General features: G+C 41.2%; 1 protein-coding gene across 7 annotated transcripts in view; it reads right to left on the bottom strand.

Moving 5' to 3' along the window:
* CRYL1 (crystallin lambda 1) overlaps window positions 1-21,732 on the bottom strand; it is a 248,069-nt gene that overhangs the window by 188,531 nt on the left and 37,806 nt on the right. For 5 of the 7 annotated variants that reach the window (XM_080662129.1, XM_080662128.1, XM_080662133.1 and 2 more), the window contains one exon: window positions 834-960. In XM_080662129.1, the coding sequence (XP_080518255.1) occupies window positions 834-960 (127 nt within the window). Of the gene's footprint in view, window positions 1-833; window positions 961-2,496; window positions 2,545-21,732 lie in introns of all 7 variants that reach the window. The other 2 variants (XM_080662131.1, XM_080662132.1) reach the window with 1 other exon arrangement.

Here is a 21,732-nt window from a genome sequence, read left to right as displayed (position 1 = left end):
AATACAAAATAATACTGAATGTAAACTGTAATTGGAAAAAATTTATTTTAAAAAATTGAATACAATCTCTCATTCAATAGAAAGATAAAACAAGCTGTCCAGAAAATTTTTGCTCAAAATCCTAACACCTCTGAAAGATATCATCCCAGTAGTTTAAAGCCTATAAGATGTTTTGATGTTAACGTTTCCTATCACAAAAATCATAATTTTGCCCTGGCCAGTGTGGGAGGATGGTTAGAAGGTCAGCCTGTGTACCAAAGGGTCATGGGTTTGATTCCCAGTCAAGGACTTATACCTGGGTTGCAGGTTCAATTCACAGCCCCAGTCAGGGTATGTGTGGGAGGCAACCAATCTCTCTCTCTCTCTCTCTCTCTCTCTCTCTCTCTCTCTCTCTCTCTCTTCTCCCTCCCTTCCTCCTTTCCACTCTCTAAAAACTCAATGGAAAAAAGTATCCTTGGATGAAGATTAACAACAACAAAAAAATCATCATAATCCTGACCTTCATGTTACAAGAGGTCCACACTTTTTTTTTAATCCTCACTTGAGGATATGGTTTTTTAATTGATTTGATAAAGAGAGAAATGGAGAGATAGAAAAACAATCCATTGGCTGATTCCCAGGGATCAAATTGGCGACCTAGGTATGTGCCCTGACTGGGAATCTAACCCATAACCTTTTGGTGTACGGGATGACACTCCAACCAGCTGAGCCATCCCACCAGGACAAGAGGTCCATACTTTTAACTGCCTTGTATCTTCCCCTGTTCTTCCAAGGAGGTAGGATGACTTGTCTCTTCTAGCCCTTATGAAATTGAGCACAGGCCCTTAACTCACCTGAATGTGCATGGCGCCCTCTACTGCTTCTTGAATATTTGAGCAACCAGTGATGAGAGACAGCTGCTGTTCTGCGCTCAGTGAGCCTTTCAGAGAACTTGACTGCTCCAGCAACTTCATGTCTTTCCTAAAAAAAAAAAAAAGGAAGATGGAATCACTGTGAGTATTCAAAAAAAAATTTTAAAACAAAAAGGTCAACATCCCTCATTAGTAGGGAAATAGCAATCAAAACCACAAGATTAGGTCACTTCACACCCATTAGTATGGCTACTAACAAAAGAAGAGAAAATAAACCAACCATTAGTGAGGATGTGGACAAACTGGAACCAGTGCACTGTTGGTAGGAATGTAAAACAAGTGGCAAACAGTTTGGTGGTTATTCAAAAAGTTAAAAATACAGCTAGCACATGATCCAGCATTCCATTTCTTGGTACATAACCAAAAAAATTGAAAGCAGGAACTCAAACAGATATTTGTACACTCATGTTCATAAAGGCATTGTTTGCAATAGTAGAAAATTAGAAACAAGGCCCTGGGTGGGTAGCTCAGTTGGTTAGAGCATTGTCCCCATATGCCAAGATTATGGGTTCGATCCCTGGTCAGGACACATACAAGAAGCAACCAGTGAATGCATAAATAAGTGGAACAACAAATCGATGTCTCTCTTTTTCTTTCTTTCTTTCTTTCTTTCTTTCTTTCTTTCTTTCTTTCTTTCTTTCTTCTTTCTTTCTTTCTCTCTCTCTCTCTCTTTCTCTCTCTCCCTCTCCCCACCCCGACCCTTTCCTCTCTCTCTCTAAAAATTAATTTTAAAAAGATAGAAACCCAAATATCCATAGACAGATGAATACATAAACAAAGTGTGGTCCATCCATACAATGGAACATTATTGAACTTTCAAAGGGAAGGAAATCCTGTCATATGCCACAACATGGATGAACCTCTAGGATATTATGTTAAATGAAATAAGCCAGTCACAAAAAGACAAATACTGTATGATTCCACTTATTTGAGGTCCTGTAGAGACACAAAGTAGAAGGGTAGTTGCCAGTGCTGGGGAGGCGGGGGGGGGGGGGGGAGAGAATTATTGTTTAATGGGTAGAGTTTTAGTTTTGCAAGATGAGTTATGGAGATGCACAATAACATGAATGTATTTAATACCACCGTACTGTACACTTAAAATTATTATGATAGTAAATTTCCAATATTTTACAATTAATTTTTTTTTTTCAGAAAGGATGAAACAAGGCTGACGAGAGGTAAAACTGGAAAGTGGGTGTTCTTCATCCTTACCCTCAGTCCCTGGGGAGAAGGGCTGAAAGAAGGTATGTTCTAATGAGGACCATCCAGCTTCCTACTGTAGGAACTGTTCTCAGAAAGATCCTGTGCTCGATATAATGCTCTGCTGTCGGCACCTTAAAACTCTGAATAAATATTGAGCCAAAAGCCCACATTTGCACTTGGCCTCACAAATTATGTAGTCAGTCCTACTGAAAATTTATGATGGGTTAAATAAACAAGGTAGAGTGCATACACAAACAGACAGACACAAGCGCACACACACAGTTGCCTAAGGAGCACCATTCATGCTTTCCAAAAAAACCTTGGGGATTTTTCTGCCAGTGAGTCAAATAATTTTTACATGATTTCATGTCATGCTTTTTACCTTGAAGCTGTCAAAGTCCTTCAGCCCAAGAACACATCACTTCATCTCCTGAATTACATGCAAAATAGTGTCTTCAGATTTTACTTCAGATCAGCTCTCTGTGCACATAATACCTAGTGTCTCATGTGTGTTGTCATTTTTCAGTTGTGGCTATTGAGCCAATTCATCAAGCAGCTTATATTACTTGTACAGAGTATTGTACGATGTCATAGTGACAGATTCAAAATTTAAGGTTTATCAGTTTGATACCTAAAATCAAGAAAGAACCACCCTGGCCGATGTTGCTCAGTGATTAGAACGTTGGCCCACCCACCAAAGGGTCTCAGGTTCAATTCCCAATCAAGGGCACATTCCTGGGTTGTGGGTTCATTCCCCACCCCTGGTCGGGTTACATTCAGGAGGCAACCAGTCAATCGATGTGTCTCTCACATCAATGTTTCTCTCTCTCTCTCTCTCTCTCTCAAAATATCTTCAGGTGAAGATTAACAACAAAAACAAAAAAGAACTGATTTAAGTGCCAGCAAATACATATTTTATATACCATCAAGGGAAATGCAGCAAAACGAGTCATAAGAAAAGTTACTCTACTGAGATACAAAGGGAAAGCAGGGGTTTCCAAGTCCTAGAATCACACATCAGTATCGTCCAGCAAACCTCCCAGAACACAGCTGCATTTTTTATTCAAATTACCACAGTAAGGAGAGCTCCATATGATTCAAAGATCATTTCTTTTCGATTTCACGTTTTTGATGCATCTTTCAAAATTTTTTACAATTATACAATACTATACATATTCTAAAAACCATGTAAGCCCTAGTTGGTGTGGTTCAGTTGGTTGGAGAGCTGTCGGTAAAACAGAAGGTTGCGGATTCAATTACTGGTCAGGGCACATACCTGGGTTGCAGGTTCGATCCCTGGTCAGGGTGCAATCCATATTTCTCTCTCACATCAATATTTTTCTTTCTTCCTTTCTTTCTTTCTTTCTTTCTTTCTTTCTTTCTTTCTTTCTTTCTTTCTTTCTTTCTTCCTCTCTCTCTCTCTCTCTCTCTCTCTCTCTCTCTCTCTCTATTTTAAAACAAACAAACGTTTAATAGTACACTTTAAACAAGTTGATAGCCGTAGCTGGCTTGGCTTAGTGGATAGAGTATCTCCCTGTGGACTGAAGGGTCCCGGGTTCGATTCCGGTCAAGGGCATGTACCTTGGTTGCGGGCACATTCCCAGTGTGGGGTGTGCAGGAGGCAGCTGATCGATGTTTCTAACTCTCTATTTCTTTCCCTTCCTCTATGTAAAAAATAAAAAATATATGTTTTAAACAAGTTGATAAATGATATCTCAATAAAGCTGTTGTATTTGTTTCCCATCGCTCCTATAACAAATTACCACAACTCAGTGGCTTCAACAACACACACTTACCATCTTATAGTTTGGAGGTCAGAAATCTCAGGTAGACTAATATCAAAGTGTTGGGGCTGCGTTCCTCCAGGAGTGCATCTATTCCTTGCCTTTTCCAGATCCTAGAAGCCACCTGCTTTCCTTGGCTCCATGGCCTTCTTCCACCTTCATTCCAATCTCTACATCTATCATCAGACCTCCTTCTTTGAGTCTCCTGCCTCCCTCTTTCTCCCACAAGGATCTTTGTGATCACAATGGGCCACCCAGATAATCTCCCTATTTTGATATTCTTAATTTTATTATATTTGCAAAGCTTCTTTTCATGTAAGGTGACATATTCACATGTTCCAGGATTAGGACCTGGACATCTTTGGGGAGCCATTATTCTGCCTACCATACCTGGGTTTTTTTAATATAAAATAAATATAATATGTAATATATATAAATTACCTGTAAAATTACTATCTAAAATTATGCTTACAGGACAGAAAGGATCTGCTTATTATGACTGGCTCTGTGCTTGGCAGATATTATTCTATCATGTTTTGAATTCCACTGGCTGTTGTCAATCTGTCGTTCCTTTATAGGCAGTCTGTCTTTTCTCTCTCTGGCTGCTTTTCAGACTTTTCTTGTGTTCCTCGGTGTTTTATAATTTCACTATGACTCATCTAGGAATAGACACCCTTTGTATTTATGCTCCTTGGGACACTTGGTTCTTCTAAAATAAGGATCCATGTCTATAGTTGTCATGAACTCTCAATCATTATGTCTTCATAAATTGCTCCTTTCCCTAGTCTCTCTAAATCTTTCAGACCTCTAGTGAACTATTTACATGTTCCATCACTTCATCTCCTGAATTACATGCTAAATATTATCTTCAAATCCAACTTCAGGTCAATTCACTATGCTCATAATACCTGGTCTCTCCTGTGTTTTGTGATTTTTGATAGTGAGCTGAACTCTATCTGTAGGAATTCTTTTAGTCTTGGGTTAAAGGTACATTATTCTGGAGACAGAATGTATTTTGCTTCTAACAAGCACTTGGAGAACTAATAACCAAGGAACCAATCTGAATTCTTGGCATGGATTTAAGACCACCCAGGTAGTATGAATTTGGATTTCAAAACTCTAAGAGGGCTGATCCTATCTAATAAAAGAGTAATATGCCAATTGACCATCACTCCAACACACAAGATGGCCACCCCATGTGGTCAAAGATGGCTGCCCCCATATGGACACAAGATGGCCTGCAGGGGAGGGCAGTTAGGGGTGACTGGGCCAGCAGAGGAGAGCAGTTGAGGGGGACCAGGTTGGCAGAGGAGGGAAGTTGGGGGGGGGGGGCGCTCAGGCCTGCAGGGCAGGGCAGTTGGGGAAGACCAGGCCAGCAGGGGAGGGCAGTTGGGGGGGACCCAGGCCTGCAGCGGAGGACAGTTGGGGGGGACCAGGCCTGCAGGGGAGAACAGTTGGGGGGGGACCAGGCCTGCAGGGGAGGACAGTTGGGGGGGACCAGGCCTGCAGGGGAGGACAGTTGGGGGGGACCAGGCCTGCAGGGGAGGGCAATTGGGAGAGACCAGGCCTGCAAGGGAGGACAGTTGGGGGGCGGGGAGGGACCCAGGCCTGCAGAGGAGGGCAGTTGGGGGGGGGGGGACAAGGCCTGCAGGGGAGGGCAATTGGGGGGGACCAGGCCTGCAGGGGAGGACAGTTGGGGGTAGGGACCCAGGCCTGCAGGGGAGGGCAGTTGGGGGGGACCAGACCTGCAGGGGAGGACAGTTGTGGGGAGGGACCCAGGCCTGCAGGGGAGGGCAGTTGGTGGGACCAGGCCTGCAGGGGAGGGCAGTTGGGGGTGACCAGACCTGTAGGGGAGGACAGTTAGGGCAACCAGGTTGGCTGGGGAGGGCAGTTAAGGGTGACCAGGCCAGCAGGGGAGGGCAGTTAGGGGTGACCAGGCCAGCAGGGGAGGGCAGTTAGGGGCAACCAGGCTGGCTGGGGAAGGCAGTTAGGGGTGACCAGGCCAGCAGGGGAGGTCAGTTAGGGGCAATCAGGCTGGCAGGGGAGCAGTTAAGCATCTATCAGGCTGGCAGGGGAGTGGTTAGGGGGTGATCAGGCTGGCAGGCAGAAGCAGTTAGTGGCAATCAGGCAGGCAGGTGAGCAGAGGGGAGCCAGCAGTCCTGGGTCCCAGATTGGAGAGGGTGCAGGCTGGACTGAGGGACACACCCTCCCCCGTGCACAAATTTCATGCACCGGGCCTCTAGTTTATGTATAAACTCTCAGAGAAACCCTTTCTCCTCTCCACCCAGAGTCAAAGTCAGAGCCTCCACATATAAGTGAGTTATATTCTTCCTAGTTCTCCATTTCACTAACAATGTAGCCCTTTGAATACTAGCTTCATTTTAGATCTCCAATTTGATCCCCCATCATCTACAGACTAAGGTTTGCCATTAGAACCAAAGGTCTAGATTAGCAAGATAGGAAAATACTCTTAGAGCAGTTGTAGTTTTCACACATCCCTTGGGATTCCTGCTCTCAGACTGGTCTCTCAGAATTTATGTTACTTTCTTACCAGTTCAGCTATGCATTACAAAGAAACTATCAGCTATATATATCTACTCCATATTTTTAAGTATTTCAACCTGAAAGGATTTTCAGGATATTTGCTTTGCCATATTGCCAGAAACTAATCTCTAGACTGTTTAAGGTATAATATTCCTAGATACTTGGTATATTTTATATTTCATGAGAAAAGGGAAATATTCACTACCTTCAATTTTGTAATGATAATGTTATTCAATGTGAATATGAGCTCTACTATACAAATAAATTTATATAATTATTAAGCGATTTCGTTACAGTTCTTATTCACATTTACAGGAACAAAAACATTACCGGTATTAGGATTATTACTGCTAATGCCTGCCTGCTCTTTTGTTTCCCAGTTTTGCCCATTTGGAAATATATATATTACCTGAATCCAATAAACTTAGCCTTAAAAACAACTATAGATATTTCAATGAAATGCATCAAAACACAAATAATGTTTCTTTTTTTATTTTGTCTAACTTGTTCACTCTGGTAACAGAAACTGATGCCCAAGTTAGTTACAGCTTTGCCCATGGACATCAAGCTGCGGGAAGCAGGTTGGGATGCAAACCATCTTCAGACTCTTTCTCTCAAACATATTAATAGGAAGCTCTTCCTCTTCCTGACTCTTCCTCAAAACTATGATGGCTCTCTCATTTAAAAAAAGATTCCTGTCTGGTGGAATTTATTTATAGGACTATTTGGCACAATTTATTGCCTTAAAATCTGACGATTCTAGGTCCTCAATATTGAAGAGATTAGAAAGAGAGGAACTTGTATGCACTTCCTCCCTCATGAATGCTGCTAACATTTGAGTTCCAACCTGCTGAGCTTGAACTCAGACGACAGGTTTGTGTGTTCCCTTCAGGGAGCCCCAGTGTATCTAGCAAACCTGCCATCTCCTTTCAGGATTTCATTACCAACGGGCTGTGTCCCATATGAGCCAATACTGTGACTTTTGGACTGGGCCAAGATGGGAAGCTGAACCGTAGGCAGCTGTGCACAGGTGAACCTGCAGCCTGGCTCCAGAGGACAGCCCAGTGGGAGCCTGTACTAATGGCATGTGGCCAACCAATCAGTTCACTTGGACAATTTTGAAATGAAGACCTAGAAAGTAGACTGGTTAAGGGCAGGATGAGCAACAGATGAATAGCCAGTGGTAGAGTCACAATGGTGGACCTTAGAAATGCAAATCCAGAGACCAGGACCTGCTATGAAACAACCTTCCCCCACTAGAATTGCTGCGAGTTACCAAAGCTGCTATATGACCACAGAGGCTCAGGTGTTCCTGAACAATGTCCCATTTCTGTAGCAGTGACGGCTTCCTGTATTCCTTCTCCCTCAGTCTCACAACTGATCCTCATCGACAGATGTAATCTGAGTACTTTGATCCTTGACAACCTGAAAGCATGTAGCACCTACTTTGCTTGGATCTTTGGGCTAAAAGAAATGACAACACATCTAAACTGCTCAGTTTTGAACTATATGATTTATGTAAATTAGACCTGAAGAAATGGCTAAGCCTGGGAATCAATGGCATTGGTATAAGTTAACTACGTTGCCCATAAATATAACCAGAATACAAGTGGCCAGAACTGTGTGTGGCCACCAACACACACACACACACACACACACACACACACACACATCACTTCAATTCATAAGTATTTGCTATCACAGAGAAACAGGAAATAAATTTAACGGAGTACCCTGTTTCTTTTCTAGGACTATTTTCTTTTCAAAACTTATTTTGAGAATTAAAAAAATTAGAGAAAGAATAATAAACATGCTCATATTTCTACAATCAAGATTTAACAACAACCAATCCTGACATATTTGCTTCTGGTCATTTGTTAAATGTAAAAGTTTTAAAAATAAATAATAAAAAAATATTAAAGTTCCTTTAGCCTCCAACCTCACAAAACTTTTCTGCTGAACTCAGATAGGGTTTATATTGCCAAAGCCCAATAACATAATGATTAACCATTTTGCCCTGAGTAGCTCATGTGCTCAAAGGCAACTTCTTTAAGCTTCAACAAGCCAAAGCAAACTTTTGGACTTTCTTCCAAATGTCCTGAGTCACATGAGATCAAATCAATGCCAGGACAAAGGAGCCTCTTGTTCCTTAGAGGACCTACTGTTTTCAGACCTTCCTTGGGACATCCCTATACAGCAGAGAAGAAAGAGGCCATGTGGGGACAGAAAGCCAGCACTGCAACAGCCACAACAATGGCCTCCCAAAAATTAGATTCATATGAAGAATCTACCTAAGTGATTCGACCCCGAGGCCCTTTGCCCTCCGGGGTGGAAACAGGCAGAGGGGACAGACATGGCATACTTTAACCCACTGGACGGCTGCACACCAGGTTCTGAGGGGAAGGCAGATTAAAGGCTGGGAGGAACTTTCAGACACACTCAAACAAACCCCTCGAGTTTCCTTCAAGTTCCGCAAAGCCATATGCCACAATCAAACCCAGCCATTTGGCAATGTTTTGTCCCAGTTAGACTAGTTGCAATATTTTTCATGGAGTATTCTGAAAGAACTTCTGCCTCAAGGTTTACAGAAGACTTAGATAAAAACCTAGAAAAATGATATGACTCCCAACCAGCTTTAGCAGCCTCATGTATGTCACAGTGTTCAGCCTTACACTGTTTATATTGTTGTTGTTGTTTAATTAATATTTTTAAAAAATCTTTATTGTTAAATGTATTACATATGTCTCCCCTTTTCTCCCATTGGCCCCTTCTAGCCCACCCCTGTCCCCCTCCCCAGGCCTTCACCACACTATTGTCTGTGTTCATGGGTTATGCATATATGCATGCAAGTTCTTTGGTTGATTTCTTTTCCCACCCACCCAACCTCCCCCGCCTTCCCTCTGAGGTTCGACAGTCTGTTCCATGCTTCAATGTCTCTGGATCTTTTTCGTTCCACAGTTTATATTTTGTTCATTAGATTCCACATATGAGTGAGATCATGTGATACTTGTCTTTCTCTGACTGGCTTATTTCACTTAACATGATACCCTCCAGGTCCCTCCATGCTGTCTCAAGCCCCCTACACTGAAGAACCTTCTAGTTCAAAGCGCATTGCTAAGTGGCTATTGCACACCAGTGCAACCTCTAGAGGTCAGCCTAGCATTAGAATTCAAAATAGTACTTGCATCCTTCAGCAAAATTAAATTTTTACTTAAAATTAGAGAAAAGAAAATGTTAATGATTAGTGTCGGGTAGGATATGGGTGATTTTTTATTCTATTTTTAAATTTTTATTGAAAAGGAGCATTCAGTAAGTTAAAAAGATAAAGTGGAACCCTTGTGCACTATTAGTGGGATTGTAAAATGATGTAGCTGCTGTGGAAAATGGTATGGTACTTCCTCAAAAAATTAGAAATGGAATTACCATATCATCCAGGAATCCCACTTTTGGGGATATATATAAAGAAATGAAAGCAGGGCCTTTAACAGATATTTGTACATCCAGATTCCTAGGAGCATTGTTCACAGTAGCCAAGCAGCCTAAATGTCCATCAATGGATGAATGGATAAACAAAATGTGGTATTAACATACAATGGAATATTATTCAGCCTTCAAAAGGAAATCCTAACACATGCTACAACATGAATGAACTTTGAGGACATTATGCTGAGAGAAATAAGCCTGTCACAAAAAGACAGTATGTGATACCACTTTATGAGGTCCCTAGAGGAGTCAAATTCATAGACAGAAAATAGAATGGAGGTTGCCAGGAGTAGGGGTAGGGGTAGGGAGAATGGGGATTTGTTGTTTAATGGGTATGGCATTTTAATTTTGAAAGATGAACAGTTTTGGAAATGGATGGTGCTGATGGTTGCACAACAATGTGAATGTACTTAATATCACTGAACTATACACTTAAAAATGGTAAGGAAGGTAACTTGCCACGTGTTGTTTTTTTACCACAATTAAAAATTAAAAAGATAAAGCCAAAATGTTTTCTTTATTAAAGGAGTGGCTGCTTTAACTGGCATTAAATTTTGTTTAAACTTGAATCTTCTAGAAGGTAAGAGAGGGTAGGAGTAAAGCAAGGACAAAACTCCATACAAACTACAATTCAGAAATATGTTGATTTAGGGACCAGCTTGTAGATTTGGGGGAAAAAAATCTTTTTAGCTAGATTTGTTTCAATTAATTTATGTAATAATATAGGCCTTGAACTTCCAATTACACATGGTGAATAAAACACAATATTTATTTCTTCTACCTCCAGAAATCTCAGTAAACCCAGACTAAAGCAATCGTCCTAACAAGACTTACTGTGGTGATTATTTCCCAGTATATACAAATATCAAATCATTATATTGTGCACCTGAAAATAATATGCTATATGTCAATTACATCTCAATAAAATTTTTAAAATAAAAATATGGGCCCACAGGTGAAAGATATCAAGATACATAATAAATAAAGATTGAATTTTTGGGGGAAAGATGGGAAATAATGCAAGAGAGGTAAGGTGAATGACCAGTGGAGTGAACAAAGCTGATAATTTACGTATGGAGAAATGAAAAGTCCGGTGGGAAAGAAGTCAGTGTCTCCCAAAGGACCTGGCAAAGGTCAGTGTTTGCAGACACCCATGTGACACAACATAAGTGAGGTGCCTAGAGCCCATGAGTCCCTCCTCTCCCCACTCCTGCAGAAACTCAACTAGAACATACCAGACACATGAGGGGCAGGCATGACACCCTATAGAAACATGGAGTTGAGATCAAGTATACACACTGAATGGTGAGAACCCCCACAAACATACACACCCCTTCAGACACTCTCTTTAGATGAGCAACAAGAATGTGGGTGGAGAGCAGCAGGTCCTCTTCTAGAGACAATGTGTCAAGGAGAAGAGACATACAGAAATCTCCATGAGAAAGCTGGACCCCTGCCCACTATTCTGAAAAGATCCCCAGGGACTGTTAGCCTGATCCACCACACAAATCCCATAGAGCTTGTCAGTGTCTCTTTCTTAAGCACAATATACCATCGCCCATCACTAGACAGCCTCTAGTGTTAAAGGTAGAGACAAACACAAAAACAAAATTCAGTGTGGAACTATGAGGAAACCATAACAATGCAAGAAATGAAAGAGAGAAAAAAAAACAACACCTGTAATATCCTCAGAAAAATGGAGAAGATATTACATCTAGGACTCAGTAATAAGATAAAGAAAGATACATACAAAGATAGAAACATACAAATGAAATACATGGTAGTTCAAGTGGAAATTTTAATGAAAGGGCTGGAGGGTCAATCTATGGAAATATCTGAGGAAGAACAAAAAGACTGAGATGGCTAATAGAAAAGAAGACAGAAAAATTAAGACTTTTCTATGTGGTACAAGATCTGCTTAGTAAGAGTTCTGCTTAGGAAGAAACATAAATAACTGAAGTGAAGCCATTTGAACTGTCCTGATGACAACTAAGTTAACAGCATGACCTGTGAACACACAGATAAGTCAGGTTGAATGACCCAGCTGAACCCTTGGCCTAGGAGAGAACAGGAAAAAAGGGGGAGGCAGGGTAAGGGGTAGGGAGGAACTTAATCAAAGAAATAATACAAAAATATATCCCAAACAGAAGGATACGTTTTCAGATCAGGTATGAAGTCTACGTGTAGGAAGACGTGGGACAGGAGACTGCAGGTCTGCGTTATAAACTTGGCAGTAATAATTGTCTTTATGTATGTATTTCTTTAATGAGAATTTTTAAAAATATAACAATCTAGGCCTTTAGCTTTTTCAGAGTGGCATTAATGTGCTATCTGTAATTTTGCAATCTCTTTTCTTCCAGTCCCTGGCAGAGTGGTACTCTGTGCCTATACTCCCACTTCAGCAGAAACCAATTAGGGAAACAGAAACCAGTGTGTGTCACCTATCTGGACAGTGATGCTACTGCTGTTCCCAGTCCCCTGACCGGGCTCTATCACTGATACAGAGGCCCAACCAGACTGTCTGAGTACCCCAGAGCTCCAATCACACACTCTCACTACACACGCATGGATTAAGTTCATGCTCCACAAAATCCCAAATAAAGTCTCTGGAGTGTGAAAATTCAGAAAAACGTCCAATAGTGCAGCACACCTCCTGCTGTGAAGTATTACATGAACACTTTTCTCTCATTCATTCATTTCATTTTTATCATTTTTTAATGTTTTTTAAATAGGGGGGAAAGAACACCCAAATTTTATTTAAAAGAGAGCCCCAGACTTTATGTGACAGCATAGTGTTTTTAAAATCGTGACTGCTTCCAGTTTCCCAAGGGCTATTCACATGGTTACCAGCTGAGCCCCTCAGATATCTGAATCTGAAAACCTCTCAGTGAAGTACAGGATGGGAAAAGTAGGATTATAGTTGTTATAGGGAAATACAAAAATTAATAAATAATATAAGAATTAAGAATAAACTGTGTTTTTCATACTTACAACTATAAACCAACTTTTGCCCTACCCTATACATAAATTTAAACATGTCATAGAAAAAGATAAATTCCCTCCATTTGTCCCCCAGGATGGCTGAGGCTCTGACTGCCTGGACCCAGAGCCCCCACTGCCCAGGCAGTCACTGTCCCTGCTTTCTCCCCTCTCCTCTCTGAGGCTCTCAGATGTTCTCTTCCCTTCAAGTTGGTGGTACCATTGGGATTTAGGGAGATAACTCAAAAGGGCCTGCTTAGGCCTCACATCTGTCAACTTCAACAACATTTTCACGGGAGAATCAGGCATTAGCCCAATTAATAAAAGTGTACTTCGATTATCTGTCATTGTTGAAAACCTCAAAGGGAGACAATCCACATGACTAAGTCCACACCCTTCACACCAAGTAAGCTTCACAGCCTACCTTCACTATTAACATGTATGTATCTACATGCCCAAGCACATAGGATCATGATATAAGTGTGTACACTCAAAATATTCAACAGTCACTCTTCATTCTGCCATCTGAAGACAGTCAAAGCATCCTGATGTGCCATTATTTTTAATGTGCAATTAACCTACATAACTTTCACAAATCAGATAAGCAAATCTATTTCTGTTGGGAAAAAATAAATAACTGAAATGAAGCCATCATTTGAACTGTCCTGATGATAGCCAAGTGACAGCATGATCTGTGAACACACAGATAAGCCAGGTTGAATGACCCCGCTGAACCCTTGGACCATGGGGTGAACATTTAACAAGAGGACTTCTTGACTTTTCAGTCCAGTAGGTTCAGTCAACCCCGCTTCCCTACACCCTATTTCCAGGAGCGCTTCAATTAACCCACTAAAACAGTTTTCTGCACTCTCTCTCCTGGGAGTATACTCATGCTATCTTCTCCCCCTACTTCCCTCCACTCTCAGGTATTACCTTTACCCTTCTCTCTCCTAAGCTCCAAGGGCCCCTCCTTTTGCCTCTGTAACTTGTTTCTTGGGCCCATTTCTTCTACCACTTGCTTCTATCTCTGAAAATAAAATGAAAGTTTTCTGCCCAGGAACAGAGTATAGTTACCATTTGAATGAGTCTTGCTTTTCATCTTTCAATAAAACTGAAAAAAGTCCCCATGAATGTCTTATACATTTTTCTTATATTTATACCTAGATTGCATACATTTTTTGGTAATTGCAGCAAATTTTTAATTATTTTCTAACCATATATGGTTAATTTATGGAAACAATTTATTTTCCAACTGACACGTGTTATTCCCAGCCTTGGAATTATACCAACAAAGTCTATGTTCAAATTTCACCCTTTGAAATTTCACCTAATAGTAAAGTATTCACTGTCAACTTGGCTAGAACTATTCAACTTCTCCTGGAATCTCCTATTATTCATACATCACTTATCTGTTTCCCAGGGGATGGGGGTAAATAGTAAATATTTTAGGTTTTGCGGGTCATACAGTCTCTGTCACAACTACTCCTTGTAGAGTGAAAGCAACCACAGACAATATGTAAACAGTGGGCATGGCTGTGTTCCAATAAAACTTTATTTATGACATGACAAGAATTAGAGCGGATAGTTCTGCCTCACTTCCTACAGAAGTGGAATTCCCACAGTAACAGGAGAGCTGTAGCAAGACAGAACCAGGAACCCCCAGACCCTAAAGTCAGTAGAGGTAGCAACCTAACCACAGCAATCTGGCCAAGGCCAGTATATCAGTTCTCTACCATCTATTATCACAATCTTGGGGGTTAAGCATTTGGGGCAAGGCTCAGATGGGCTCACTTGCATGGCTGCAGTAAAGTTGAGGGCTGCAGTCAGGTGGCTGGGGACTATTGGCCTAAGCCAACCATGTCAAATTCAAGGGCTAACACAGGCCAAATAAACACGGTTTAAGTTTATGTGGGTGGCAAAAAAACAAAAGCTTCAGTTTTCATAGAAACGTAGGTTTATTTCAATAGAGATATGCTGTATACAAAGGGCTGAATTAAATGAGTAATCGTTACCATAAAATAATAGAACATTTTAATAAAAATATTTTTATTGAACGTTAACTTACCAGACACTGAATAACTGCACATAAGCATAATGCAAATAATAACTGCACAAATTAATAAGCGTAACGCAAATAAACCTATTTTTCTTGTTCTCCGAAAGTGAAATATTTCTTGTTGCGCACACCAAACAAGTCAGTCCAAGACTAATGGTGTGGCAATCGGCTGCTAAAATATTTGCTGCTAGTATTAGTGGGGAGAAATTTATGTGCCTGTGCATAAGGCGCCTAAGGGAAATGAATGCAACACGATTATAGTAATCAGTCATTAGTGAACATTGTAGTTTGTTATTAATAATTATGTATAACCAAATATTGTAAAAATTAAGTTATGGAACTTTTAATAAAAAGTTTCTTGCATACCGTTAGATTGGCTGGGCCACAAAAATATTCGTTGTGGGCCGCGAGTCTGACATGTGTAGTCTAAGCTGTCTTTACTCATCTGTCTAGCAGTCGGTATTAGCTAGGGCCGGATGACAGATGGGCCCCCTACTACTGCCTAGGCTGAGCTGACTGACAAGATGGAGGATGGAGGGCAGGTTCCAATAGCAATGTACCATTGGCCAGTGCAAATCCCAGGCCAAGCCTGGAGTCAGGGCGTGGGAACAGCAAAGTCTCATGGCAAAAGGGGATAAGCACAGGAATAGGAGCAATGTGTGGTCAATCTGTGATCTATTATCCTCAGTTATTCCAGCCAATGGTATGTAGAAAAACTGAAAGTCAGTTTCAAACCAGAACAGACCAATCTAGGGGCATTCAGATCAAAGCTGAAATCAAGAAGTTTCAGCAAGTGTGCAGAGATCAGAGCAGCACGTGTAAAACAAGCCCAAGGCCCAGTTACTGGGAACACCAAGTTCAGGGACAAGCAATTCAGTTCCTCAGGAGATGGAGTCCAGGGCAGCCACCTAATTTCAGAGGTCACTTCTGGTGGTTTATTAAATCCATATCTATTTAGAAAGCAGACACATTTTTAGGTGGATTGAGTACCACAACAACAATCTTCAGCTGGTAAAGAGATAGCAGTAAAGACACTGAGGAGAGTAGGTTTACCAAAAGAGGGTGATTTCTGATTCGAACTCCAACCAGACAAGGCAGCTTGTTCTCTGCCCCAGAGTGTTGGTTACTGAGACATCAACATGGCCCACACCAGGGAGTCCTGGTCCCTCGAGGGCAAGACTGGCCCCATCACTATGTGGCAAGGAGACTGGATCTAAATCATACGAAGTAAAACACTCATCTATGGGTTCATATAAAACTTTGCTTACTTGATTTTTTTCTTCTTAAAATATATTCATCCTCTCAAATTCCTAATTAAGACCTAGTATGTGCCCAGCAAATATAATGCAGAACAAAAACCAAGTAATGAAGCATGTCAATGAGCTTTTCCAAGGTCAACTATCTTTCTGTTCTGAGACTTAAATATGTTAACTTTTGCCCTAGCCAGGTGGCTCAGTTGCTTAAAGCTTTGTTCCATATACCAAAAAAGTTGCAAGTTTGATCCCTGCTCAGGATACATACAGAAGGCGGCCTATCAATGTTTCTCTCTCACATAGATGTTTCTCTCTTTCTCCCTTCTTCTCTCTCTCTTAAAAAAAAAAAAAATCAGTTAAAAAATATATCCTCACCCTAGGTGGTTTGGCTCAGTGGATAGAGCATCAGCCTGCGGACTGAAGGATCACCGGTTCAATTCCGGTCCAGGGCATGTATCTCGGTTGCAGGCTCCATCCCTGGCCCCAGTTGGTAGGGGAGCATGTGGGAGGCAACCAATCAATGTCTCTCTTTCAAATGGATGTTTCTCTTTGTCTCTCCCCATCCCTTCCACTCTCTAAAAATCAATGAAAAATATCCTTAGATGAGGATTAACAAAACAAAAACAAAAAATCCTCAAGTGAAGATTTTTAAAAATTAAATATGTTAAGTTTTTGTGTGTATGTTTTTAATCTTTATTGTTGAAAGTATTACATATATCCCATTTTTTTCTCCTATTCATAAAAATGTTAAGTTTTAAGTTACTAGTACTAATTTTGCTAACCCTGGTAGTAGGAAAAGAATAGTCTTGGATGACAGCTTTTTAATTTTAATTTTTTAATTCACTAAGATCTCTGGGCATGGTATGAGTTATGATAATAATTTCTTAAATCTTCTAATGTTTTATTTTTTTAAAAAATATCAACCTCATCCAGTTTAAGTTCATTTTCACAAGTTCAGAATCAAGATTTCTATTCATTTAAGATTTGTTTAATAGTTGTCACACAGAATTTTCATGCAGAGGTAATGGATTTCAACATTTTATTTTCTACTACAGAATGTTCAGGAAAATCAGAATATGGGAAGTGAACCAAACTACAAGGATGGAACTGATGGCAGGAAAAAGACTTATGAAGAACTGCCTTTTGAGATTCAAGAAAAGGTTCCGATTACTGAGTTAAAACAGTTACTGAGTCGGTGCCCATTACATTCCAGGCTCTATGGACAAGAAGCTTGCACCTTGCTGTTTCTGTGCCCACATGGCTCTCACAGAGATCACATAACGTCTGAACAGCGAGGGGTACTGAGAGCCCTCTTGAAGCACACAGCCTAATGTAATGAATGAAGAGTGCCATAAAGGACCCAATCAGGAAGACAAGCTGTTTAAATTTCTTAACAAAAGGTTCTCCTTATACCTCACCAGTATGCCAAATATATGGTCAGGAACATTTTAATCTTCGGTTCCTGAACATGTAAGGACTATAGCCAATACACAGTGTTGCTGCTGACATAAGCTAACGTTATTGTTAACCTGAGGTTGACACAGTTTACTGACTGAAAGAAGCAGCAATAATTCTTTCCTGGCTGAAAAAATTTTGAAACTCAGAATTCACCTTACTGATCAAAATAAGGCCTGAACTCAGTTCTCTTAAATGGTCTCTTAAATGGTCTCTCTGTACAGAAAAGGCACTTTGAAAATCTTTTGATTTAAAAAAGGAAAGCAAGTGGCACAAGACCAAAAATTTAGTACTCCCGAGGAAGGCAACATGACACTCCTCAACCTAATTTTCCTGAAGCACTTTGCACACAATAACTTGAGAAGAAAGAGGAAGTCAGTTATAAGATATCCTGAGATTCCCTACTTTCAGCCAAAGAGGTACAACCAGTTCTGCATATTTACGTTAACTCAGCTTAAATCTGAATGAGTTGTAAAGATTCAGTCTCTGCTATTGAGGAAAGAACTGTGTGCACTCTAAGTCTTAGATACATAAGAATTCAGTACATTTGCTTTTTCTATAATAAGTCAGATAATAGTAAGAAATTATCTGAAGTTGTATATTTAATATGTTCTGTTTAAAAAATAAATTATTTTGAAATTTTTGGTTTGAAAGTCTTACAAACATATCTAAAAGTTCAATCTATTTGGGCACCAATAACATTAAGAAACACTAGGTTTTCAGCCCTGGTTTTCAGCCCTGGCTCAATGGGTTGGAGTGTCATCCTGTGCACCAAAAGGGTGTGGGTTTGATTCCTGGTCAGGGCACATACCTAGGTTTCGGGTTCAGTCCCTGGTCAGGGAGCATATGGGAGACAACCAATTGATGTTTCTCTCTCACATCAATGTTTCTCTCTCTCTCTCTCTCTCTCTCTCTCTCTCTCTCTCTCTCTCTCCTTCTTCCCCTCTCTCTAAAAATCAGTAAAAACATATCCTCAGATCGAGGGAAGATGGCTGCTGACAGGAAGGCAGACTGCAAGATAGTGTGTGAGTGAGAGAACAAAGGGAGAGTGTGTGGTCACACGGGGAGTGTTTGTTGGTGAGTCGCGGGACAGCTATACTCCAGGAGACTGTGGGGGACTGCTGGACGGGGTTCTCCTGATCGGGCAGCCCCCACTGCTGCTGGGTTCCCTCCCGGAGTAACCGGCTCTGACACGGAGACCGCGCCATCTTAAAGGGGAAAGTGGATGTTATCGGAAGCCTGAAAAGCCTGGGAATCTACAACTAGGGCACCCAGCGAACAGCTGCGAACCCGAGAACACCGGTCCCCAAGTGGTGCGAACATGCGGATTCAGAGGAGCTCTGCACCCCCTCACGGAAAGGTCAGATTTCTCCTGGGATAAGGTGAGGTCTGTGGTCCCAGCAGGAGAGAGAAACGTGCACGCAGGAGCTGGAGGACCTGGGGAAGTCAGTGCCCAGAAAAATCTGTGGCCGTTGGGGCTGGCAAGATCTGCGAATGTGGAACGGAACTCTAAAAAGCAACCCATAGCTGAACTGGGTGCAAAAGGACAGCCTAAAAATTTTAAGTGTGCCGGCTGCTTAGACCCAGGGGTAAAAAGACTGCACAGACTTGCACGCAGCGCCAGAGTTCACGCACTTACTCTGGCTCTTTTTTTCTTTTCTTTTTTCCCTTTAAATCCTTGCTTTTGATTACTAAGCCCAATACATAGGATCACCCAATTGGGGACACTCTAAGAGACTGCAGGGGAAAGTTGTTTTTGTGGAACCTGGGGATCAGAGCGGAGAATAAAGATCAGAGAACCAGCTCTGGGACAACCCATTCCCCCAAACCTGCATTAAATGCCACAGGGAAAATAAAATCTAAACGCTAGCTAGAGAGGACCAATAGACCCAGAGGTCAATCCAGAAATACTGCCACCCAGGGGTTGAATCACAAATTGACTCTTGTGTAAACACAAATAAAGGAGTATCCTATCTAATAAAGAGGGAATTGACCATCACTCCGTCACAAAGATGGCTGCACCCACAGCTGAGGCCAAGTTCCCATAAGGAGCCCTAACAAGCAATCAGCAGGGACCTGAGGCTACGCCCTCCCCCGCCCCGGTGGGACTTGACAGGGGACCTCAGGCCCCGTCCCCCACTCGGCAGTGCTTCACAGGGGACCTCAGGCTGTACCCCCCACCCAGCAGGGCTTGACAGGGGACCTCAGGCTGCGCCCCCCACCCAGTGGGGCTTGACAGGGGATCTCAGGCTGTGTCCCCCACCTGGTGGGGATTGACGGAGGACCTCAATGCACGCCCCCCACCCCAGTCTGAGATGGGTGACCTCAGGTTATGCCCCTGCCCGACAGGGCTTGACAAAGTTGGGACTGACCAGGTCTGGATCTAGCCCAATGGGATGGGGCTGGCCGGGTCTGGGTCTCACGCAATTTTGAGGTGCATGTGGGTGGGCGGGACTTGACTCTGGGTCCCATGGTGTGCCCCAGACTCTGACAGGAGGAAGGTTTTCATATACATTTTACTAATTTTCTTTCATATCTGACACTTCTATTATAGAGAAAGGGCAAATAGCAATATTAAATTATTTCCTCTAATTAAACCCCTTTTAATGTGCACAAATTTCGTGCAGCAGGTCAATAGTAAGAAATAAAGACATACTGCCTGCTTGAAAATCAGGACTGTGGCCTACAACACTGAGGAGCAGTGGAACACAGGGAACTTTAATACTGTCCTGACTAGGAAATAGGCGTGCCAAACAGAACAGTAGAGGAAGTGAATGACCTTTACTACTGCACATTTTTATTTTTATTTCTTTTTTCATCTTTTACTTAAGGAACTAATTTTTTTTCTTTTGTCCTCACTTGATTTTACCTTTTTAATTATTACATTTTTGTTTTCAATCAGTATTATTACTACTACTATTTTACCTTTTTTTTAAAAGTGTCATTTTATTTTCTCTTTATTTTACTTTGAGATTAATGTTCTACATTCTATTTTCATCTTTCCTTTAGCATCATTTCACTCTATCTCAACTTTACCTTTATGCCAACACTCTCTTCCTCACTTTTCCCCTTTTGTTGTCCTGTTTCTCTTACCCTATTCCTGCTTTAGACTTTCCCTATTCCTTCTTTTTACCCCCTGTTAAAATTTCACCCTACTTATATATCTAATTTCCAATACCCTGCTCCAAGTCCATACACACCTCTCTCTACTCTTTCCTCACTATCCAAAAAAATTTTTTTTCTCTCTGTCCTTTTGTGGTTGTTTGCTTGATTGTTGATTATATCGATTTTTTTATGCTTGTTTTGTGAGATTGTTTTGCTTTTGCTTTTTGTTTGTTTGTTTTGTTTTTGTTTGTTTTTTGCTTCTGTTTTCCCTCGCCTCACTTGATATTAGTTGTTGTTTGTAGTTTGCGTTCATCTCTAGGCATTTGTTGCTGACATTTGTTGGGATTAGTGGCTGTTCTATTGGAGTTTTCTCCCCATATATATAGTTTTTTCCCCTCTTCTTTCATATTCTCTTTCTTTTCTCTCTTACTTTTTTTTTCCTTTTCCAAATTTCATTTTTGCACTCCTTTTTTTTCTCTTCTTTCTTTCTTATCCTCTAATTCACCTTTCTCTGGTGGTCACCTTTATTTGAGGTTATTAATATCGTGAATACATTTGTGTTCAGTGCCTTGTGCGTTGTGCCTTGTTGTGTTGTATTTTGTGCCTTCAACACAGGAGAGAAAGAACTACATAACCAGACACCCAGAGAAGAGAGATCATGGGGAAACAAAGAAACAGCCCCCATATGAAAGAAAAGCAGGCATCACCAGAAAAGAAAGTAAACGAAATGGAGGCAAGCAACCTGTCAGAGAAAGAATTCAGAGAAATGGTCATAAGTTGTATGAAAAGAATGGAAGACTAATTTGACAATATGTGTAAGAACCAAGAGGAAATGAAGAAGAACCAAGAAGAAATGAAAAATGACATCGCTGCTGTAAAGAACTCAATAGAAAGCATCAAGAGTAGACTATAAGAAGCAGAGGACCGCATCAGTGACCTAGAAGACAAGGTAGGAAAAA

The sequence above is a fragment of the Plecotus auritus genome (assembly GCF_963455305.1).
Source record: "Plecotus auritus genome assembly, chromosome: 3".
Lineage (NCBI taxonomy): Eukaryota > Metazoa > Chordata > Mammalia > Chiroptera > Vespertilionidae > Plecotus > Plecotus auritus.
The sequence above is the reverse complement of the archived record's forward strand: the minus strand, read 5'-3'. Positions and strand labels throughout refer to the sequence as shown.